We start from the raw sequence: 20,910 nt of genomic DNA on the forward strand, positions 1-20,910 counted from the left end.
CGCATCCCAACATCCGCACCCTCGGGCGTCGCGGAGGATGCGCGTGTCGAAGCAAACTACAGTCTTTTTTTATAAGAACCTTTTTAATAAGAACGTTCAGCCTGAGATTTCACCAAATTTTAAGAACATACCAAGAACATGTCGAGGCTCAGATAGCAGAAAAAGTTTTCTTTTTTAGTGCTGATGCGTTCTAAAATGAAGAATCAAATTGTGTTCATAGTAACAACCTTATTATTGCTATTGATCCTTAGTGTAATTCTCTTTCTAATAATTCATTGGGTATTATATTCTTTTATAGACTAAAATTTAAGAACATCGTTAAGGACATATTGAGCCTTATGTTCCAAAAAAGGACGTCCTAGTCTCAACTGAAAATTAGACGTTCTTATAAAAAAAAAAACAGTGTCGTTAGAAGAACATGACTTCCAGCGAATATTGTTAGCCAACGAAATAATGAGTTTAATTCAACCTTTCGCAGTATAGACTGGATTACAGGTGAGTCAGAGATACAAGTAAGCAATACAATAAACTACATTTAATCAAATGTAATTAGCATATTTAACAGTAACGAACTCGTTGAAACGACTCGTATTAGTAGGCCTCTGATAAGATTTAGATTTAGATCTGAGATCTGGATCATGCGTAATGCGACGCCCTTTAATGATAGGAAAAAGAGGATTCTCTGGTTTGATTCTGGAAACGAATCGCTGGCATGCGATATTTCTTCGCTCGTGCAACGTTGGAAGCTTTGCAAGCGTAAGTGAGTCCTCATAACTACTACCTGGGAAAGCGATCTTGAGCGCACGCCTCTGAACATTCTCTAGGGCGTCAGACAGATAATTTGGAAGGTTCGCAAAGGCAGACGCCTATAGGCGCTCACGAAAAAACTTGTGGCGACTTGTGTGGCTAAGCCTGCGTAGCAAGCGCAAAGAGCTGGGGAAGATCAAGGATAAACCCCACTCGCCTAGAGAGAACGATGGGGCGAATGTAGGATGGGAAAAGAGAGCGCTTGCAGCCGACCCCTCATCCTTCCCTTGCTAGGCAGGCTAGCGTGGCTAATATTTTGTTTTCATTTTTTTTTTTGGGATATTGTTCTCTAACCGTCCCAAAAAAAATCGATAACAGACAAATAAACGAAATAATCAATCGGTGAGCAAAAGTTCACAGGCTTCCAGGGTAAGAGCTTCGTCGTATTATTTTTAATTGGCCTTGATTTGCTAATGAGAGTTTTTGTCTTTTTGTGTGTGGTGCGTGTGTGTGTGTGTGTGTTTTTTTTTTCGTTTTGGTTTTGAGTGACAGACGGGCGATGCGACGGGACGGGGGTGAACCGGGTGAAACTTGTCCTGGGCCTGGTAACTAGCGACCCCCCCCCCCCCTAGTCTGGTACAATTATTTCATTTGACAGAGTTTTGCATGTTGGACAAAACAACTTGAGCGCCATGCATCTAAGTGAGAAAAACTCGCGTAATATCCCCTTATCAGCACTGAAATAACGGTAGGCTTTAATTATCGAACTCTTGATTTTCCTGAATGTGTAATACGATCAAAATGATACGTTTTTCACGCGATCTCTGTCCCAGTCTGATCGCATCCCGCGAAGCTTTGCAATGTTTTGTTTGGGACTTTAGATCAGTTCACGACAAACATTCTTGTGTGTTTTCTTCTTTAGTTAAGTTGTGTATTCAGGAATTACTGTGCTACTTACTTGAACTGATACTAATATATCTATCTTATCGATGGACAAGGATTGGATGTCTTAAATTTTGGAGATTGTGATGAATCAAACGTGCTAGCAAATTAATTCTAGCTTGATAAAAATCACTCCATACCATAATAATAATTAGTCTAGACAATCTGAATAATTTTGGCAACTGGTTTAAAAATGGAGATCAAATGTAATCAATAATTGCGTGAAAATCCTAGAATTTATTTATACTTGTTGAAGATGTTTTATATTCTAATCTGTCAGTAACCAGGGCTCAATAACCACCCTACCGATATGTTTGCCTTCAAATCCTTTGGTCATCAAATTCAACTATATGTTTATTCACATTCAATGAAATATAGCCATTAACTGCTTTATTATATACAGGTATTTACCTGATACTACAACTTGAAATTAATAAAACCCAAGTTTTAAAATCTACACATGTTAGTATGTTATAGTAAACAACGATAAATACCGAAGGTATAACTTATTTATGAATCTCAGTGACCGTGCATAATTCACGTAATTGTAAATTCACATCAAGTACACTCAAGTAGAAGTCATAGAACTGCTAAAGAGCCAGTAAACCATTGTTTATTCTGTCCTAAACAAAATTTAGAATATCTTTCTAAAACATCCATCGTTATTATGTACATTTTAATTTTGCACAAATTATACATTTTTTTTAAATTTTCTTTATCATCATCAAAAAAAAAAATTATATTGGAAATTGGTTATTATAGATAGCTACTTTAATACCAGGTTCCCTCTATGTATTGCATGTGCAGTGCATTCTTGGTACTTATAGTCAAGTTCAGAGACACCCACTAAAGGTGACCGGTTTACTTGTTGCATGCAGGATTGCTAGAATGATTCTAGGCGAAATAAAGAGCACTTCAAAACCATGACTAACAAATAACAGCATGGGCTTAGTACACTGGCTATTGTATTTTCCAGCTGATCAACAGTTATTACCAATGGCTGCAGCCCAAATGTTTGGGGCAGAGAACCTTGGGCAGGGCCTGTTTGGGGTTCAGCTTGAGGTGAGGATGTCACATGTTATATTTCATCACTGGTAATGCTGGTGATGCACAATTTCTTAGAATCAGACTGAATCCACATCCAGGCTGTCCACCTATACCCCCTTAAGGGAAAATCAAGGGGATATTTCAAAGTATCATAGCATGTACAAAAGGTTGAGAGAGCAAGCCAATATTGAATATATTTTGTTTTTTATTTTGCTATTGCCTATATTTTATTCAAAGCAAAGTAGAAGCTGGCCTCTACTGAAGGGGGGATGGGGGGAGAACATAATACAGAGATGGGGATGAGGGAGGAGTACAGACACACCCTTAGCCGTTCCCCTATAATTGTTTTTACAATTACTGGCTGGGGGGACCAATATTTCAAATGGCTTAAGTTGCCAACTTGTGGGTATAACTAGGCCCTGGGGGGAGGTGGTGGGGTGGGGTGGGGTGACCCCCCAGAAAAGCAGACAGTGATCATCCTATCTTTTAGGGTATAAAATTTTGACAAACTGCTATTCCTTAGGGGGTGTTGAATAATTTTTCCAATTCTGCTATCCCTTAGGGTATAAAATTTGACCAACTGCTTTTCTTATTAGGGGTTTGTTTAAGGTTTTTCCAATTCTGCTATCTCTTAAGGTATAAAACTAGAACATCTGCTATTCCTAAGTGGGTGTTTGACTTTTTTCTGATTCTGCTATCTCTTAGGGTTAAAAATTCCTTCTACCACACCCAATTTGCTATCCTTAGGTGTAAGAACCTCTGTTGACCACACCCAAAGTACAATAGCCAGGATTTTCTGAGGGGATGCATAGACATACATATCATAAGAAAAGTATATTTTTTTGCCAATCCATCTATATGAAGACTATTCTTAGCCATCAAAGGTGGTGTATGCACCTAGGAGTTTTGTTTTAATCAGAATTTATGACAGCACTAAGGAACAGATAAAGAGCAATATGCCCCTTGTATTTCTTTTTAGCATTTTAACTGTTAAGACTAATTAGCTTCCCTACTATGTTGTTTAACCAATAGGTCACTGCGAAACTCCTTGAAGCTGAGAAGAAAAAGCTCACTCAGCTGCAGTTGTTTCAATCAGAACTTGAGGATGGCAAAAATGCCAGCATTGATGGGGTAAGTAAAAAAGATAATAAAGGTAATAAGAATCAATTATGGATAGCAGGGAGGGGAGGGGGGGTGGGGGGACATTTTGATGTTATTAATTTTAATTTACCGAAATGGAAATTTTTGGAAACTGGGATTTCTGTGGTGTGTGGTTGAATAAAGGAAGGCTGCGTTTACCTCACAAGCTAGCTCAAATTGTGTTCCCTTTGTTAGGGTGTATCTGAGATTTCTTCCCTCCCTCTCCACGTGTGACTGGTATCTGTTGTAAAAGATGTCAGGGTTCAAAATATTTTTTTCAATCTGCTAGATTTTGCCAACTCTGTGGATTTTGGTAAAAAAGCCTGCATACTCAAAATATAAGAGGGGAATACAGAAAAAAAGAGCCGGCGAAGAAAACAGTCGGCTTTCGCCGGCAGCCAGCTGCTATTTTGAACCCTGGATGTGGTATTTCCTTATGGGAAATGCCAGGCTTAGTTAAAGTCATGTACTTTACATATGTAATTTATACTTGTGTTATATTATTTTGCAGACAAAAGAGTTGCAACAGCAGAAGTCAACTTATGCGTAAGTGTTTTTAATAATAATGAAATCAAATTTAATTTTTTTTTCTATCATCCTGTTGCGTGTTGTGACATAGAATCACAAACACAACATGGACAAATTTTTCCTGCAAGCATTCTTACCTCCCAGGAAACAGAGTATTTTTGCTGAAAAAAATAGTAATTTTTGGTGTCTCAAATGATCCTGTGCTCTATCTATCTACCAGCCGTTTGTCTGCTCAGCATCATCGCCTTACCAAGGAGTATGAAGAAGCTGCCAGGGGTCTTCTTAGAAGGACCTCAAAACATAGAAAGGTATCATATATATTATATATATCACATCAAAATACATACTGCACCTTTCAATTATCATCAACTTCAATGATTTTTGCTTTTCTTTCACAGTCAACCAGAAGTTTGCCTTCTCTCGGCTTTAAGCAGACTGTTAAAGCAAGGGTACGAATTAGTTCATTACTCTGGGAAACTTATGCAGGGGCATGTCCAGAGAAAAAATGTAGGGTGGGGTTCCTCAATAATTCACTTACCTCGGAACTGTTAAAAAAAGCCACCAAATTTGTCCTATTTAAAGCCCTGGTTTTCAAAGGGTCATTAGACCCCTCTTTTCTAAATCCCATAATAGGTTTGGTCATAGCCAAACAAAAAGTAAGAATGCAGACCATAGGGAACTCTAAAAGAGAAAAAAAGACAGATGTACTTGACATTTTTTTATTTTATTTAAATTCTAGCCAACAATTTTTGGAACTGTTGTTGGTGACCTGCAAAGAACAGAAGATGACAGGGTATGTTAAATGGTTGTGATTGTATCTCTCAGTTCTCATGGTATTTACCTTACAATATCATTTGTTTTACAGGAAGACAACATAAATCAATCAGATTTATCAGCATTCCATGGCCCTCGACTCTCCTCTGTCTCCAGTATGAATGGGGTATGTAGCAATAGATCAGTAAGGATGAAATAAGAAGGGCCGTTTCACTGATTATCTTTTAGTACAATTTGAAACAGATTTTTGTTATATGGATTAAAAAAAAATAATTTATGTTAGAGCAACATGTTGTGTACTTATTACAGTACCAAATCGTTGTAAGGAATATTTTAATCACCATCAGCTTATAACGATTCAAGTGGTAACAAAAAGCTTCTTGTTTTCCATATATTGGGGTCAAAGCCAAGATCCTACTTTGAATAATTTTATTGATGTGAAAACTCCTTTTATAGCGTGTGACATTTGACAATGGTCACTTGATGTCTGGAAGCCTCGATGCACTTATTGAGAGACTTGTCCCTACTCCTACTTACTACCCAGATGTAAGTTGCAATATACACTGGCTGATTGCATGTCAGATGCTTATTGTAACTTCTTTATAATGATTCCTGTAGCTTAGCGCACGTGCCTCGTTTTCGTCTCTCCTAGCGCGCGATCGGTTTTCCATCTCTCCTAGCACCTTGCCCATCGTCTCCCCCCTCTCTCTTCATTCACTGATCCTTGCTAGGCATGCTATACTGCTAGTTTTTCGTATGCCCCTGGATTGCTTCGTCTATTGTACCTTATATATGTTCTCTTCTTTCATCTTCTTGAAACGACACTTGGACTTATATTATACAGTGAAACTTTATTTTACGATTCTCTGGCTATTTACCTATAATTGTCGTTTCATCCCTCTGGTAAATCGAATGTTTGCGTCAATTTTATAATGTATTCATTTAATTGTTCCTCAGCATTACAGGTTCACTGTGCATAACGTACATTTTGGGTGGACATCGTTTGGGGATGATGAGACTTGTGTTCGTGGTAGTGATGGTGATGATGATAAAATAATATTTTAGTTGTTTTTTTTTTTTTTCAGCGCACCTTTATCTTTGCATTCCTATTGTGTTGCCGCCTTTTCATACCACCGCCAAATCTCCTATCCCGAGTTTCGCAGGTAAAAATCTTATCTGACGAAGTAATGCCTGTAAATGCGAATTTTTGAGAAACATAAGAGTGTCTCTACCTTCGTGACACTGTCCTCCCTTGAGACAGGCTACTGGAAAGCTGTCAAGAGTTGTAGAGTGTTCTTTTTACCGTGGTAACCTGACCAATATCACTCAACATACTCGTCCAATCACAAGACAAAGGGGAAGTTGGCGAACTATTTTTAAGCTAGACAGAAATGCTGATTATTTCGGCCAACATAATGTTGGTACTGTTTGTTGGTTATAATTTTACTTGCTTATTATCAAACACGCAAAAATAGCAAACGATAACGTGCAATGGGGATATACTTACACACCAAAAATGACATGGACAATAGTAAAACACTGAGACCCCGATATAACGATCTCGGCTCACTTAACGTTTGATTTTTTGTCCAAAATACTATAGTAAAACGCAAGCTCTGATTGGTCGAGAAGAGTTGTCGATTATAGTACACATGCACATCGTCAATGAGCGCGCGCTGTTTACTAATTATTAAATATAAGTTTTGTTTTTGCATAAAAAGAGAAATATAATCTTATTTTTGGTGCGTTTTTCTTATAATCCACGGATTACGTCCATAGCGTGTCATGAGCAAAACGCAACTTGATTCCGCCTCCTTGCGTTCATATTCATTCATGACACACGCTATAACGTATCTGTTTGTCTTTGCAGGCTTCAGCTAGTCGGATGAAAGACTTGTCTATTGATAATGTAAGTGCTTCTGGAACCATTTTTTCCTAAGTTTATTTATCAAAATTTGTTTTTGTTGTTGATTAACATGATGCCACCATGTTCGGTTTCCGTTTTCTTGTAAATCTTGTTCAGCGATCTTATCTTGGTCTATTTCTAGACTAAGAAACTTGCATTCAATCTTCTCCAACTTTTAAGGTAAATCTTGATATAGAAAGATCTGCTTGTTTTATTATTTCGCCTTAGAAAATGTGAAAAAAATGTGTTACATGTTAAAAATAAATACTTTTTTTCTAGCGAATGGGCCGAAACGTTCACGAATGACTTTCGAGACGAAGTTATGATGATGCATTTTAAGGACATTACCACGTACTGCGGCACTCTAAGCGCTGTAAGTAAAGTATGTTTCACATTGGAAGACTCTAGTTCCCATGAAATTTTACTTGGACCTAATCTAATTTGTCTAACAGGAACATCGGAAAGTTGTTGGAGATACCACGCAGTCTCTTTTCAAAAAGGTTCGCGCTCATTGCCTCCTACTTCTTTAGTTAGTTACATAATATAGAGACTTTTGTAAATGTTATTTTGAAATTACATTTGTGTGTGTTTTTTCACTGGGCTTCACTTAAAAAATGGCACGTTCCCAAGTATGCTTGGAGATTTGAAAGTGGCTACGTGTTGGCTAAAAAAATAAAGTCGCATTTGATGGTTTTAGCTTGCCTCTTTGGACAAATATGACGAAGTACTAAGTAGAGCAACAGCAGCAGTCGAAGACAGAAAGCTGACCACCTCCAGCCACTACAAGGTAACAGACATCTTTCATCTTAGCAAATTAAATCTTCTTTAAAAAGTGGCTTCATAAAAACTTTACTGAAAATTCCCTGTTTTTTTCAGAGTGTACTGGAAGTATGCTCCAGTCCAACGATCATGGCGCAGCAACTGAGTTTGATTGAACTGGTACGTCTCATTGTGCTATTGAACGTAGTTTGACACAAATAATAAATAATTGATACCTTTTAAGATTAAGACTTTTAGTTTTCTATATATTTATTGTATTCAACAATAATACATCCTCTCGCTGTTTTATTTGAAACCTTTTGCTTTAAGGCACATGTCTTTTGTATTATCATTCTCGAAGCCCTAAATATCTATTTATTTTCTAAGATACACGAGTTATCGACTGCTAAATATCTATTAATTTTCTAGGTACATGTCTTAGGCATATGTCTAATTCATTATCACTCCCGGTCCTTAATATCCTTAGTCCTTAATATCTATCAATTTTCAAGATACATGAGTTCTCCAGTGCTTAATATCTATAAATTTTCTAGATATATATTTTCTAAACTACTTTTATACTTCAAAGAGTTGTTTCTCTTTAGTTTACAGCTCATATTTGGTCAAAGGGATATATTTTCTGATAGCTTACCGTATTCAGATCTGGTGCATTTTTTTGTATTTTTTAGGCTGTCTATATACTACCTTTAGGTCTTTTAGTAGTGTTCATGGGAAAAGCCAAGTGTTTCAAGCTGCATACGGTCGCCCACGTTCACTTGTTTAACCTGTGGCTCATCAACATCTGCATGCTTCTTTAAAAGGATTCATGAACAGAAAAAAGTATTTATATATGGTCTCAGTGTTTTTCAAAGACGAATCTACCATGACGGGCGCGGTCCCTATATACAGTTGTTTTATGAGTCGTACATCTAAGGCTTGCCAGCCGTGTTCTTAATGATGTATCCAGTTTTTATTTATATTTTAAGTCCGCAGATCCAACTTGGGTGACGATGCTGTTTTATTTTTGTTTGGAATATTCCAAACTCTCGTCATTTTTAATACAATTTTCCCTGTATTACTAGTCACTTTATAAACAGACTTGAGCTGTTTCAGTTGCAGAATGGGTTCAAATGAGCCACGAGCAGGCTGAAGTTTTACTTACTTTTAAATTGGCGCCACGATAGCGGCGCGAATGCGCGTCTCTTAGAATCCAACACCGCTTTCCGTTATCAAGGCGCCCAAGTTAGAGTGGTGTGCGAAAACAAAAGGTGCCTTTTTTGCGGGCGTGTAAATTAATAAGTTATCACTAGGAAGCCATTAAGGTGCATTTGTAGCTAGACGAAGGTCCCGTAGCTTTCCTGTTTAATGTTTGCCCGTATCATGACCGTATCATGACCTTCCAGAAGTAGAAATGGAATCTTTGGTCGCTGTCTACGGTGGTCAAACTTGAGGTTTGAGGCTTGATCAAATTATAATTGTTCGAGGCTAGACGATGGTTATGTTTTGGAACTCTAGTGTCATGTCTAGACGTTGGTACTTTAACACTTCAATATTCACCCATATCGTGGTTGCTAGACGATGGTTATGATATATACCCTAGTGCTAAGGCTAGGCGGTGGTAGTGTAAAACCCCAATATCTAGACTTGTAAATGCTTTGGGTTTGAGGCTAGACGATGGTTATGCTATATACTCTAGTTTCAAGACTAGACGATGGTAGTGTGACATTCCAATGTCTGCCCATGTCGTGAGGACTTCTGTTTGCTCTTCCAGCCGCCTCCTTGTGAAGTTTTTCGTGTGGTAATTGTACGAGTGTCTTTGCCGCTGTTATGAATTCCTTTAGACGCTGCAAAAAGCTTCTTTACCCCCTCTCGGTAGTTTTTCATGAAGAGCAGACACAGGAATGGGTTGACTGCGGTGTTTGCATAGCACATGAACTGCGCTCCAAACCATAAAGATTCCCAGTTTGCTGGTGCGTTAGAGAACTCCCATTCCCACCCGTAGCTCACCACGGTCAACACCCCGAAGTAGGGGCCCCAGCAGACGCCGAAAGCAAGCACGATACCGAACGATAACAGAGTCACGCTCCGGTTAATACGCTCACGCTTCTGTTTCACGGCCTTAGTGGGTTTGAACCTGACGGGGCTAGCGCGCAGCTTGTACAAAATGAGGATATAGACGACGATCATGAACGCAAAAGGGATCATAATAAAGAGTGTCAGAAGAAGCGAGATGTACACATCACGCGCTGCCTCGTTTTCAAACGCGGGCTCCCAGCTCATTATACAGCAGTCGCTCTCGTTCAAGCGGAACGTGTAGAAATGTGGCAAGCAGAAAGCGGCCGCGATAAACCAGGTTAGAGCAATAAGACACTTGCGGAAAGTCGAGTTAAGGCGGGAGGCTTTGAAGGGGAAAAATACGGCTGTGAGTCGCTCCGATGATAGGTAAACCAGGCTTGTGATGGACACGATAGGCGACAGGTCGGAAACGAAGAATACAAACTTACAGAAGAAGTTCCCAAGCGGACCGCGCACGCGCCAGACCAGGGAACCACTCGATAACTCGATAATTTGCCTCGTGAGGGCAAACACCGGCACCAGCACATCAGATACTGCGATATTCACAATGATGTAGTTGATGGTGCTGTGCATCTCTTTGTTCTTGTAAACCACGAGGCACAGCACAACATTGCCCAGGAGCGAGACTATAATGACCAGAACAAAGGCTGCTATTTTCAATTCGGTTGTCTCTGCCATCGCCCCGCCAAATCCACAGAAATTCTGCCCGGGTATCGTGGTGTTATTAGCCATTCCCTCAAAGAAGTATTCCCGCTTCGCTACTCAGGACAGTCTATAAGATAGCGCTGTCTTGTTTGCGCGGTTCGCGTATTTTTATATCAAACCATTTGCATTAATTAATCACCCCCCAAGTGTAGATATGCAATTGGCTCGAACGTTGTTTTTACCATTGACGTAAACTAGTTGATGATTTCGTTTGAAATTTTAAGCTCGTGCTGCGCCTTGAAAATATTTCTCTAAATCGAAATAACCGATGATCCATTGCAACGCCTATCAAACACCAATGTGTACAAAACTTTCTCTAGTTCACGGAAGATATAATCCAGTTTCTTATCGAAGCTATAATCCAGCTCTTAGCTCCTGATCGTTAAATTCTGACTAGAATAATAAGGAATATGATTTAGTTTGAAGCGGTTTTTTTTCCTATTTCCAGCGTCTGGGCAGAAAAAAAGGGTCTGATTTTGCGTGCTTTGTCAGTTGGCAATAAACTTCAACCCTTTGGCTATTGTACCCCCTTAACTAACTTCCACCTGTTCTACTGTTCCATCTATTTGTGGACAATAGCAATAGTACGATTTACTATAGGATAAGCACAAAAGATGCAACCGCGTCACAAAATATACCTTTAATGCCCTTTTTTACGTTAGCTTACCGTTTCCGCCGTTACCTCCCAATAATAAATAACCAATACTCTTTTTATTAAGTACAAAATTGAGCTCAAGTAAAAAAAAAGGCTGTGTCCCTAATTATCCGATTCGCAGTTTGCTCCGATTATTCTCTGGCTTGCTGTCAAATTGAGGAATTCTTTAATGATAGGCACGTCTTCTCATATTCTACTGATCGGTGTTCGCACTAAGGGTAGGCAGATGAGATAATAGTCTCTAAACACTCTTGGGAGTCACGGGCCAGCTGCTTTACGTGCAGCGATCAACTTCCATACCGTCCATTTTGATGATTTCCCTCTACTTGTGAACATGCACCGTGGGTATTAAGTCACCCATACCTACATACTTCTCAGACTATTAGATTTATTGACAATAGAATCACGACAGTACAATTGTGGGGTGTTTTTGTCTTCATTAAACGACGATATCTACGAAATTAAGTGCTTCCAATCATATAAAGAGTAATATATAAGCTTTTGAAACCCGCTGGTAGGAGATATTAATCGCAACATGTTTAGAGTGAGGGCGGTTGGGTTGTTTGAGTCTAACCGTCTGCCGGTGTGTGGGTTGTGCACTTAATGCTGGTATTCGATAATGCCCAACTGTTTATCCAATTATCTTGCGGCTTCCCACAAGTGTATAGCTACTTCAGAATGGTTATAACGTCACAACAATAGCCCAGCTGCCAGGGGTATTTTCTTTTCGTTTCCAATAATATTTTAATTAGCTATAAGTTTAACCCTTTTCATAACGAGACTGCCTTATCATTTTCGACTCATTCCGTTCTTTTTTTTCTTTCAAATTGTCTGCACCTCGATTGAAAGTGTTTTTTTTTTTTTTACATTTTTCAAAGCTGGGCCACACTCTCGAAATATAAATATATGTTTTTGAATGGTCACCCTTTGCGAACAAATTAACAACAGCAAAGAGTCCTATTTGCCACACCTTCTTTATAAATGCTTTCATTCGATATTGGGAAGACGAATTATGTCCACATGAAATCTCAAAATAACTTTAAGCTAACAAGTTTTTATACTGCATTGACGTAAATCCAATAAAAAATATCCAGCAGGTTGCCCAAATCAGCCAGCTTTATCTCACTTGGTAATTTGCTGCCAATATGGCGGCTGACCTGTTCATCCTACTCATGCAAGCGCTTAAAAATCAAGGTTGCAGACGTGACTTACACTCAAAACATGTGGCATTCGACAGTCATAACCACGGTGATTGTATATATTTTAGTATGCCGACGGAAAAGCGTGTTAATATAAGCAGTCGCTTATGACAATGTCAGCTTCAACTGGAAATATAATAATGCCCTTGACATAATGGCTAAAAAGATTCGTTATGTGTTGTCCACTTAGGAAACTCGGGCGTGCTATTTGTTTAATTCTGACTGGTCAGTTCCTGTGGGTACATAAGTTTCCGTCTATAATATATATTTTCTAAATTAGGAACTCTTTTCGGCTTTGCATACAGTTTTATTATTTTATCCTGTAATGACAATTTTGATCGTTTTTTCCACAAAATAGGCAATTTGGCTTTTCTAAAATTAATTAACCTATTTGCCCTTTGCCGCTAGCGATAACCACTCTAGGAGTAGAATGTTTTTTTTCAATTATTTTTTATACAAAGCACTTCTCACTGGTGCATTGCTTATTATATGATCGGCTTAAGAAAAAAGTATGTTTTTGCTTTAAAGCAATTAAAAATTGTATTACATGCACTAATTGAAATAGACGTGTTACCAAGGGAGGCTGCGTGTACCTGTCGCCAAACGGCCATTTTTTTATTATGACTTTTTATTATATATAAGTCCCCGTCTAGCAAATGCGACGTATGGGAGGTGTTTTTTTAATCCCTTTTCAGAGCTAAAATTCCTCTTCAGAGCTGCGAATTTCTGTTGTCATGAGACAGGCAATTAGAACTATTATATTAAACTGAGAGTTAGTGACCACATCAAAGATTTTATCATTTTTGGACTTAGTTGCAACAGTTTTCAATTGATAATGCCAGTGTCTTCGACATTTTAATTATAATTTCCCACTAACAACATCTTTGTAGTCCCTGTTCTTCTTCACCCCACACCTTCCTTGTCCGTGTCTAAAAACAGCTTTCCCTGTTTTGTTGTCTACATTTTATTATAAACGTGAGTGCAATATGGGCTTTATTCGCGTTGTTATTGCCTGAAGTCACCAGCTAACGAATGTTCTGGGTTCTGCACCAGGAACGCCTGGCGAATATCGGACCTGAGGAGTTTGTACAAACGTTCATTCCCCGCGATGAAGCCGACTTCAAGGTGAGCTTCATGTCTCAATGTCTAGCCTCCTTGTTTCGAAAAAAAAGGGAGTGGAGAGAAACAAAAGGGCGGGGGGAGGGGGCTTCGTGAAAATAAAATGGCCCTCTAAGGGAGGCTCTTAACTTATTGTTCATATGAATTATACTGAAATCCTGGGGGTTGTTAATTTTTTTTACAATCCCAAAGTATTATTTATAAAATCGGGGAGCAATCCTTAAATTCCTCCGCACAACGATAAGCTCCTTATCATTTTAGAAATTTTAGAAATAATGCCTATCCTGTGGTATATCAAGAAAAAGGGCTTGGACAGTTGTCTTAAGAGTCTTAAGTCCCCTTCCTTTTATAATGATGCCACAGGTAGCCCAGTCCTGGAAGGCGATAAAAAAGTTACTATCCCGTAGGGGGTTTCATCATCATGTTATGAAGAAGAGAATAATATGTACTCTTGTACTCTTGTAAAGCTGATTATAGTACAGCGGTTGTTGAACCGCTGAATTAAATACTCAAAAGACCTTTCCGTAAATGACAACACGCGGCATGAAAGCGAATATAAGTATCCAACGTTTAATGTGGCATGGCGGGGTAGCCTGCTAGCCGGCTCCAAAGTGGGCTTATTCGGAAATTCCTGTTTCCATTCGGACTCCCGTCTCGTGCTTTTTTGTGCGTCACAGAATTCCGAAACTCCGAATAAGCCCAATGGAGAGCCGGAGGGCAGGCTAATGGCGGGGGTTTGTCGAGTTTTGGAGTCGGCAATAAAGGTCCTGTGAAGAATACTAAATTTACACTCTATCACGTTCCTGAAAATCGGGCAACTCGCGACATCACAAAGACGCGGAAATGAAATGGAATAAGCAATTAACAAATATCAAAGCTAAATATATTCACCCGACTCTAACATTGTCACGCTCGGTTCCAGTCCACTCTCAGCTACATCAAGAGGACCAGCAGCTTAGAGGCGTACGTGGAATGGTTCAACAGGCTTGGTTACCTTGTCGCCACGGAAATATGTCTGGTAAGTGACCATGGGTATGACGTCACTAAAGCTGTACTTTCAACTGAAAAGACTCCTATTTTGTAAATGTATACTACTATGAAGGAGGTTAAGGATGATAGAGGTATTTGACAACCCTATAGTTCACGATTCATCGAAAGATTCGAAGCTCTTGTAGGTTTTCAACTTGTTGACTTACTTTTTATATACTTATTTTGTCTATTGTAGACTTTTCTTTTATGTGGACAGCGTTCACCCAAGAAGTTCCCGGCCGCCAACGCAAGAAGTAGCGAAAATTTGCTCTGTCTAGATTAAAAATAGAATATTGTTCAGTGTTGACGGAAAATTGCATTTTTTAAATACTGAAGTTCTTACACTCAGAACCATTTCATCAATATGAAAAAAAGAATAAAAATAGAATATTGTTCAGTGTTGACGGAAAATTGCATTTTTAAAATACTGACGTTCTTACACTCAGAACCATTTCATCAATATGAAAAAAGAATTCCGTTATAACGTAACCTATACTTCACACAATCACAAACCCTCTGTGAGATACCATGTTTGATGCTTGTTTAGATGTCCTCTTCCACACCCTAAATCAGTGCCATAGGGAGGGCCTATAAATCTTATATTTTATATTCTTATATTCACTATCACAGGGTCATAACAAGAAAGTCCGGGCAAAGGTGATTGATTACTTTATCGAGGTGGCCACGGATTGTTACGACAGGGGAAACTTCAATTCTGCCATGGCTATCATTGGTGTGTGATTATTGTAGACATGTGGCACAAACACCTGAAAATAAGAAGCAGGTCCTTGTTTTCTTAAATCATCATCATGATGCAGCTGCAAGGCTATGCAAGAATCCAATTTGTTGAAGTAGGAACTTGCCATTTGAATATTAAGACCTTGTTAATACTAACTCCCAAGGTCCCACGATCGCTGTTTTTTTTTTTTTTACTGTATTCCTGGTCCTGTGTCCCTTGAATCTTTTTTTGTTTATTGTGCGGTTTTCTTTCAGCTGGAATCAATATGAGTCCTGTAGCACGCTTAAAGAAAACGGTAATTAATTGCTGTTCGTAATCTTTTTATCTGATATCTTTTTATATGATAAAAGTAGTCTCATCTTCTTCGTGATAATGATCAGTGTTATTCAACATCCTCCTCATCAACAATAATTATCTTCATTTTCATCATCATCAGCTTATAATATGGTCTATGGGCATTTCCCCTGATAAATACGTCGTGATTCATAGTTATCCATTTTCATCATCATCAGCTTATAATATGGTCTATGGGCATTTTCCCCTGATAAACACATCGTGATTCATAGTTATCTATTTTCATCATCATCAGCTTATAATATGGTCTATGGGCATTTCCCCTGATAAACACATCGTGATTCATAGTTATCCATTTTCATCATCCTCAGCTTATAATATGGTCTATGGGCATTTCCCCTGATAAACACATCGTGTTTCATAGTTATCCGAATATTCCACAGTGGTCCAAGGTGAAAAATCGAAAGTTTGATCGTCTCGAACGTGAAATGAATCCTGCGTCCAATTTCGCAGCGTACAGGGCGTCCTTTAAGGCTGCGCATCTCAGAAAGAGCGACAAGGTAACAACAATGCAAAGAAAAGGGCATGTCACTGGTTGAGAGTTCGAGTTAGTTGGGCTCTGCTGTATCTATATTTAGCTATGTTTATCTATATAACTTCATTTACTTAGGGATATGAAGACAAACATGAAGCCTGGGCAATGTTGACGTTAGGTGGGAGGCAGGAAAGGGGCTCATATTTAACTTAAAGTTATTGCGCAGGCGTAAATAAATATCAATTTTTGGTCATTTTTTTCCAGAATGAATATGTCATACCATTTTTTGGTCTCTTCATCAAGGACGTGTATTTCCTTAATGAAGGCTATTCCAATAGGTAAGTTAATCGGAAGATGCTATCGACGTTGCACCAAATCAGTTTTGTTTCTTTCTAAGGTGGTATTGATGAGCGGTTGTTATTCTTTTACCTCTAGACATAGTAATGGATATATCAATTTCGAGGTAAGCCTTTTATCTGGTCTGGCATATCATACTTTGATTTGCATTCATAAGAAACATATCGGGAAGTCGAAACTTGTATAGCAGATTAAAACGTCAATGTCACCAGTTTGCTACGGTCGGTTACGTATCAATTTCCGATGATTTTTAACGGAAAACAAAAAATCAATCCGAGTATAGGCACAACAAGACAAGTGATTCTCACCCGTATTTTACCTTATTCCCCGTGTTAACCTTATTTCCTGTCTTTTACCTTATTACCTATGTTTTACCTTATTACTCAAGTGCACTGACGCTTCTCCGTGTTAACTCCCTAGAAATTCTGGCAGCTCTCCAAACTAATAACGGATTTCGTATCATGGAAAGAAGCGACGGTGAGCTCTATTCACCCTTCAAAAAACAACATTCGGGAAAAGGCATACTTTCGCTAAGCAGTATTAAGTTCAGTTTGTTAAAACATATGGTCTGATGCTGGATGTTGTTTGAAGATGGCGTTTCCCACTTTGCTGTCTGCATGAACCTTGACCAAATTTGGAACAACGATCTGTTTTTAGTTCCGCCTCATAAGCCGGCTTCTCGCTAGCAAAGGAAACGGAAACGGAGAGGGAATCCCAGCGCAATTTTCTGAATATTTGGCCGCTATCTTGAAGTGGGCGTTAAAAAATTCGCCCGTTCCGCTCCGTCTTCTTGCTGATTGTTGTAAACATTTATATCCTCTCTTTCTTCTCTGCCTTTGTGAATTGGCCTTTAATTAGCCATATGCTGCCATTTTATCGGGTGTGTTTTTATTTCAGTGTAAATATGAACGTAACCGAGCAGTACTCAATTACCTGATGACGGTCCCTGTGTTCTCGGAAGATAGTAAGTAAATGACATGATAATCGGGAGATAGTAAGTAAATGACATGGCAACTTAAAGACGGCTTTTTACTACTAGAAGGAAGTGGAGAGGGAAAAGGGAGCGGAGTCGTCAGAGACTATCCGGTAATGGGGGTCTGCGCGAAGTAGACGCAAGCTGTTTCATTCCTTTCTTTGTTCCATACCACTCCATCCATCGCTTGAATCTCTGCGTTGATTTTCACATGCGAAGGAAATATAATCGTCTCCTCCTTTACCTCTCCGCTTACTTCCCTAGTGAAATAGGCATTTAGGTCTTCAGTAAAATTTCGGAAGTATTTGGAATACGAATTAAAACAACATTTGTTGAACTTTTTTATAGTAACGCAAAATGAAATTTTCAGGTCCAAATTCTCGATTTTGCGAAACAAGCACCAGCATAAGTTTTCAGAAGAGTGTTGAGTTTTGTCATTTATGTGTTATCCCATTTTACATCATATTCTCTCAGTGCAATCTAATTTGAAATGGGTGTATGTACTTTCTTTGACGTTTTCTCAAAGCAATTTTTTGACTATCCACAGATCTAGCGTATGTGTCGTACGATCGAGAAGTCCCAGATACACCTTTCGAAAAAGAAAGACACAAATCGCTCAAGTAAGTTGAAAAACAGTAAAACTATATTCTTATCTCTGTAAAAACAGGCCGAACAGTTAGAGAATATTAAATAGAGAACTGATCAAGATATTACATAAATATATATTGCGGTACAGTATTGAAAAATTGAACACATCTAGCATGGTCCCTGATTCTTGGCCCCTTGGTTAAACCATTTTACGCTAACCGCATCAATTTCTTTTGTCTAATTTAATCACATTCTTGCAAAGAAACCGTTTTATTTTTAAATGTAAACAATAACAGAGGAGTGGTTGATCGACACTCTTTAAGTTTAAATATATCAGTTGGCCATTCGTTTGTCGTTAATATCTTTTTATTTCCGCCTGTTTCCTCGCAGAACGACAGCGAAGCAAGCCGACAAACGGTGACAAAAGCTTGACAGCACTCCAGAACCTTAGTCTTCAGAGCAGTGTTACAAGACGTAGAAAATCGTACAGGGAAAGCAGACAAAACAGAAGTCGAAAGATTACAACGTTTTGGACTTTAACGTCATCAGGGCGGCTGCTAAAACAAAAAAGGGTTTTAGAAGCCGACCTGAATAAGGATTGAAATTAAAGTCCGAAACGTTGGAATCTTTCGACTTCTGTATTGTCTGTTGTCTGCTTTCCCTATACTTTTATACATATTCTCCAGACATTGCATTCAATCGAATCCAGAGACGTCGCTGTTGAAGGTTTCCACTTTTCCATTCAAGACGTAAAAAATCCAAATGTTTCCCTGTTTATTAACGGATAGTTCATCTGCACTACCCTGCTAGCGGGGTTCGTAGCAGCTTACCACTAACAAAACGAGGACACAAACAAACAAGAACGCAAAAGAACATAAACGCGACCTGGATATTTGAGTGTACCTAGCAGGGGTGCATCTGCGCATGATGCTACGGAGGGATTCGTCTGTTTCGCGGCGTGTTTTTGAACTCCTTCTTTGCTGGTTTCCCGTGGTCTTTGATACCAGCGAAAACTTAACCAGCCTGCAAAAAAGAATAACTCGATGGCTACTAAATGTCTGTGTATGAGGCCTTTTGGAGGCGACTGCACTTTTTTTTATAAGAACGTATTTTAGAACGCATGCATCAGAAAAATAAGTCGAACTCTCTGCTATCTAACCCAACAATGCGTTGGGTTAGATAGCAGAAAATCCGACTTATTTTTCTGATGCGTTCTAAAATGCAGACGTTCTAATAAAAAGTAGAGTGTTCTCAGACTTCCCTGATATTTCACAACTGCCTGATTTGGAGCATTGCATTCACAAACTGTCATCAAATAGACCGGTTTCATATGCCTCTTTTAATATTTATTTGGAACAGCGATACCTGACTACAGCACCAACAAGCGGCCGAACACCAAGAATACTTTTATAAAGCCTTATACTTTCATGTTAATTTATTTGAGTGTCATAAAAAAAAAACCCGCATGATTGTAAAAATTCAATAAAGACACTCACTCGGCTGCTGTTTAGTATTGAAAGGTTTTATATGTTGACTTTGTGCAGTCTCTTATTTCTGTGAATTTTTTTTTAAGAGTTCGGTAAGCCAAAACAGGGAGATTCCTGGCCAAAGATAATACTGTTATAGTTGTTCAATGATTAGAAATGTCACTATATAAATTTTCTCTCATGGAATCGATTTTTTTAAATAAACCCAATGCACGAAACGCTGGTAGTTGTCATTATGTTCCCGTATATAAAGAGGGGTTTAGATAAAGAGGAGCGAAACGAAGATAATTTTCTTGAATAAAGTTTAAATTCCATGGTGGACGCAGATTGGAAGAGCAATGACTTTTCATGTTCCTATAAACTGCTTCATTGCGCGAGTCGCAGTTTGATGGGTAGTTATTCAGCCTGGCCGAGGCTGAAAGTCTTTTTTGTCAACATCTTTTCTAGTTAATGACGGATGTGTTTGTAAATAAACGTGCAAAAAGGTGCATTTTGGGGTTGCAAAAGAAGGCGATTACTAGCGCAGGAAAAGTAAGACGAGGCAATAAAAAGCGTATAAAATATAAATTGAAAAAAATAACACCCATTAAAAATAAATACGCAGTGTACATAAAACTACACTTGTGACTCAATAACACAATACTAGATGCCCCAAGCAGTGCGACCACCAGCAGAAACTCCTGTATTACCATATTACCTTGAACTCCACTTGAAGCTTAACACAGGTGTCAACAGGCACATTACCAAGATGATTCTACCAATACTCAACGTGGATATTTCATGGCTTGTGCAGATCGTCGTATTTTTGGGCTATCTAGGGATGCTTTACGCTCTAGTCTTGGAGTTACTTAACGATAAACCATTCCGACCAGTCAAAGGCAAAGCACAACCTTCCCCGAGAAGGCAAACGGCGCAGAGGCCAAGTAGGCAAAAGGATGCCAAGCAAAGGAAGGAGATGCAAGAGAGGGAATCTCGGTATGATTTCCGTCATTTTGAATTGCATATTGTATTACTAGAATTGGCGTTGTGAATCCGTCTCTGTTGTGTGTGTATCTGTGGCAACGTTTGTGTCTAATTTATGGTTCTGTTTTATTTTCCTTGTAGCCTTATCTAGCCTTGGGACCAAGTCATTAAGTGTCAGTTCATCAAATAAAAAACTCTCTACCATACATCTAGAATGCAATACAAAGATGTAGGAATGTACAAGCTATAAATTAAACTGAAATACAATGCAAGTAGTTTCTGGACATACAGTTTCATGTTCGTGTCAAAGTCAACGGCATGTTCATCCAATAAAGAAATGCAATTTAA

General features: G+C 38.7%; 3 protein-coding genes across 5 annotated transcripts; 2 read left to right on the forward strand and 1 right to left on the reverse strand.

The window, feature by feature from the left end:
• The first annotated feature begins 1,382 nt into the window (after window positions 1-1,382).
• On the forward strand, window positions 1,383-19,817 carry LOC5512640 (ras-GEF domain-containing family member 1B). 3 transcript variants are annotated; one of them, XM_032382013.2, is made up of 27 exons: window positions 1,383-1,495; window positions 2,666-2,751; window positions 3,769-3,867; window positions 4,388-4,422; window positions 4,625-4,712; window positions 4,803-4,853; window positions 5,144-5,197; window positions 5,270-5,344; window positions 5,635-5,724; window positions 6,264-6,341; window positions 7,049-7,087; window positions 7,227-7,264; window positions 7,364-7,457; window positions 7,537-7,584; window positions 7,782-7,871; window positions 7,961-8,023; window positions 13,532-13,603; window positions 14,520-14,615; window positions 15,257-15,359; window positions 15,620-15,660; window positions 16,103-16,219; window positions 16,459-16,532; window positions 16,630-16,657; window positions 16,972-17,028; window positions 17,449-17,515; window positions 18,072-18,144; window positions 18,503-19,817. In XM_032382013.2, the coding sequence occupies exons 2-27, from the start codon at window positions 2,686-2,688 to the stop codon at window positions 18,531-18,533; spliced, it is 1,767 nt and encodes a 588-aa protein (XP_032237904.2). In that variant the 5' UTR covers window positions 1,383-1,495; window positions 2,666-2,685; the 3' UTR covers window positions 18,534-19,817. The 3 variants fall into 3 exon arrangements, with proteins under 3 accessions (XP_032237904.2, XP_032237905.2, XP_032237906.2); XM_032382014.2 differs by lacking the exon at window positions 16,459-16,532 and having other exon boundaries at window positions 1,394-1,495; window positions 16,592-16,657; XM_032382015.2 differs by lacking the exons at window positions 16,459-16,532; window positions 16,630-16,657; window positions 16,972-17,028; ... (1 more) ...; window positions 18,072-18,144; window positions 18,503-19,817 and adding an exon at window positions 16,330-16,422 and having other exon boundaries at window positions 1,394-1,495.
• LOC116618410 (neuropeptide FF receptor 1-like) lies at window positions 8,096-13,206 on the reverse strand. Its single transcript, XM_032382016.2, has one exon. The coding sequence runs from the start codon at window positions 10,649-10,651 to the stop codon at window positions 9,548-9,550; it is 1,104 nt and encodes a 367-aa protein (XP_032237907.2). The 5' UTR covers window positions 10,652-13,206; the 3' UTR covers window positions 8,096-9,547.
• Window positions 19,818-20,230: 413 nt separating the features above from the next.
• Window positions 20,231-20,910, forward strand: LOC116618412. Its single transcript, XM_032382017.2, has 2 exons — window positions 20,231-20,574; window positions 20,704-20,910. The coding sequence occupies exons 1-2, from the start codon at window positions 20,246-20,248 to the stop codon at window positions 20,711-20,713; spliced, it is 339 nt and encodes a 112-aa protein (XP_032237908.2). The 5' UTR covers window positions 20,231-20,245; the 3' UTR covers window positions 20,714-20,910.

This window comes from Nematostella vectensis, chromosome 3 (genome assembly GCF_932526225.1).
Source record: "Nematostella vectensis chromosome 3, jaNemVect1.1, whole genome shotgun sequence".
Classification (NCBI taxonomy): domain Eukaryota; kingdom Metazoa; phylum Cnidaria; class Anthozoa; order Actiniaria; family Edwardsiidae; genus Nematostella; species Nematostella vectensis.

What these genes read in the sequence shown, in the direction of transcription:
- LOC116618412 (XM_032382017.2), top strand. Translation starts at nt 20,246, where the DNA reads ATGCCCCAAGCAGTGCGACCACCAGCAGAAACTCCTGTATTACCATAT.
- LOC116618410 (XM_032382016.2), bottom strand. Translation starts at nt 10,651, where the DNA reads ATGGCTAATAACACCACGATACCCGGGCAGAATTTCTGTGGATTTGGC.
- LOC5512640 (XM_032382013.2), top strand. Translation starts at nt 2,686, where the DNA reads ATGGCTGCAGCCCAAATGTTTGGGGCAGAGAACCTTGGGCAGGGCCTG. An exon ending in AACTGAGTTTGATTGAACTG is followed by an intron (nt 8,024 to 13,531) that starts GTACGTCTCATT and finishes GTTCTGCACCAG; the next exon opens with GAACGCCTGGCGAATATCGG. An exon ending in TCGCCACGGAAATATGTCTG is followed by an intron (nt 14,616 to 15,256) that starts GTAAGTGACCAT and finishes TCACTATCACAG; the next exon opens with GGTCATAACAAGAAAGTCCG.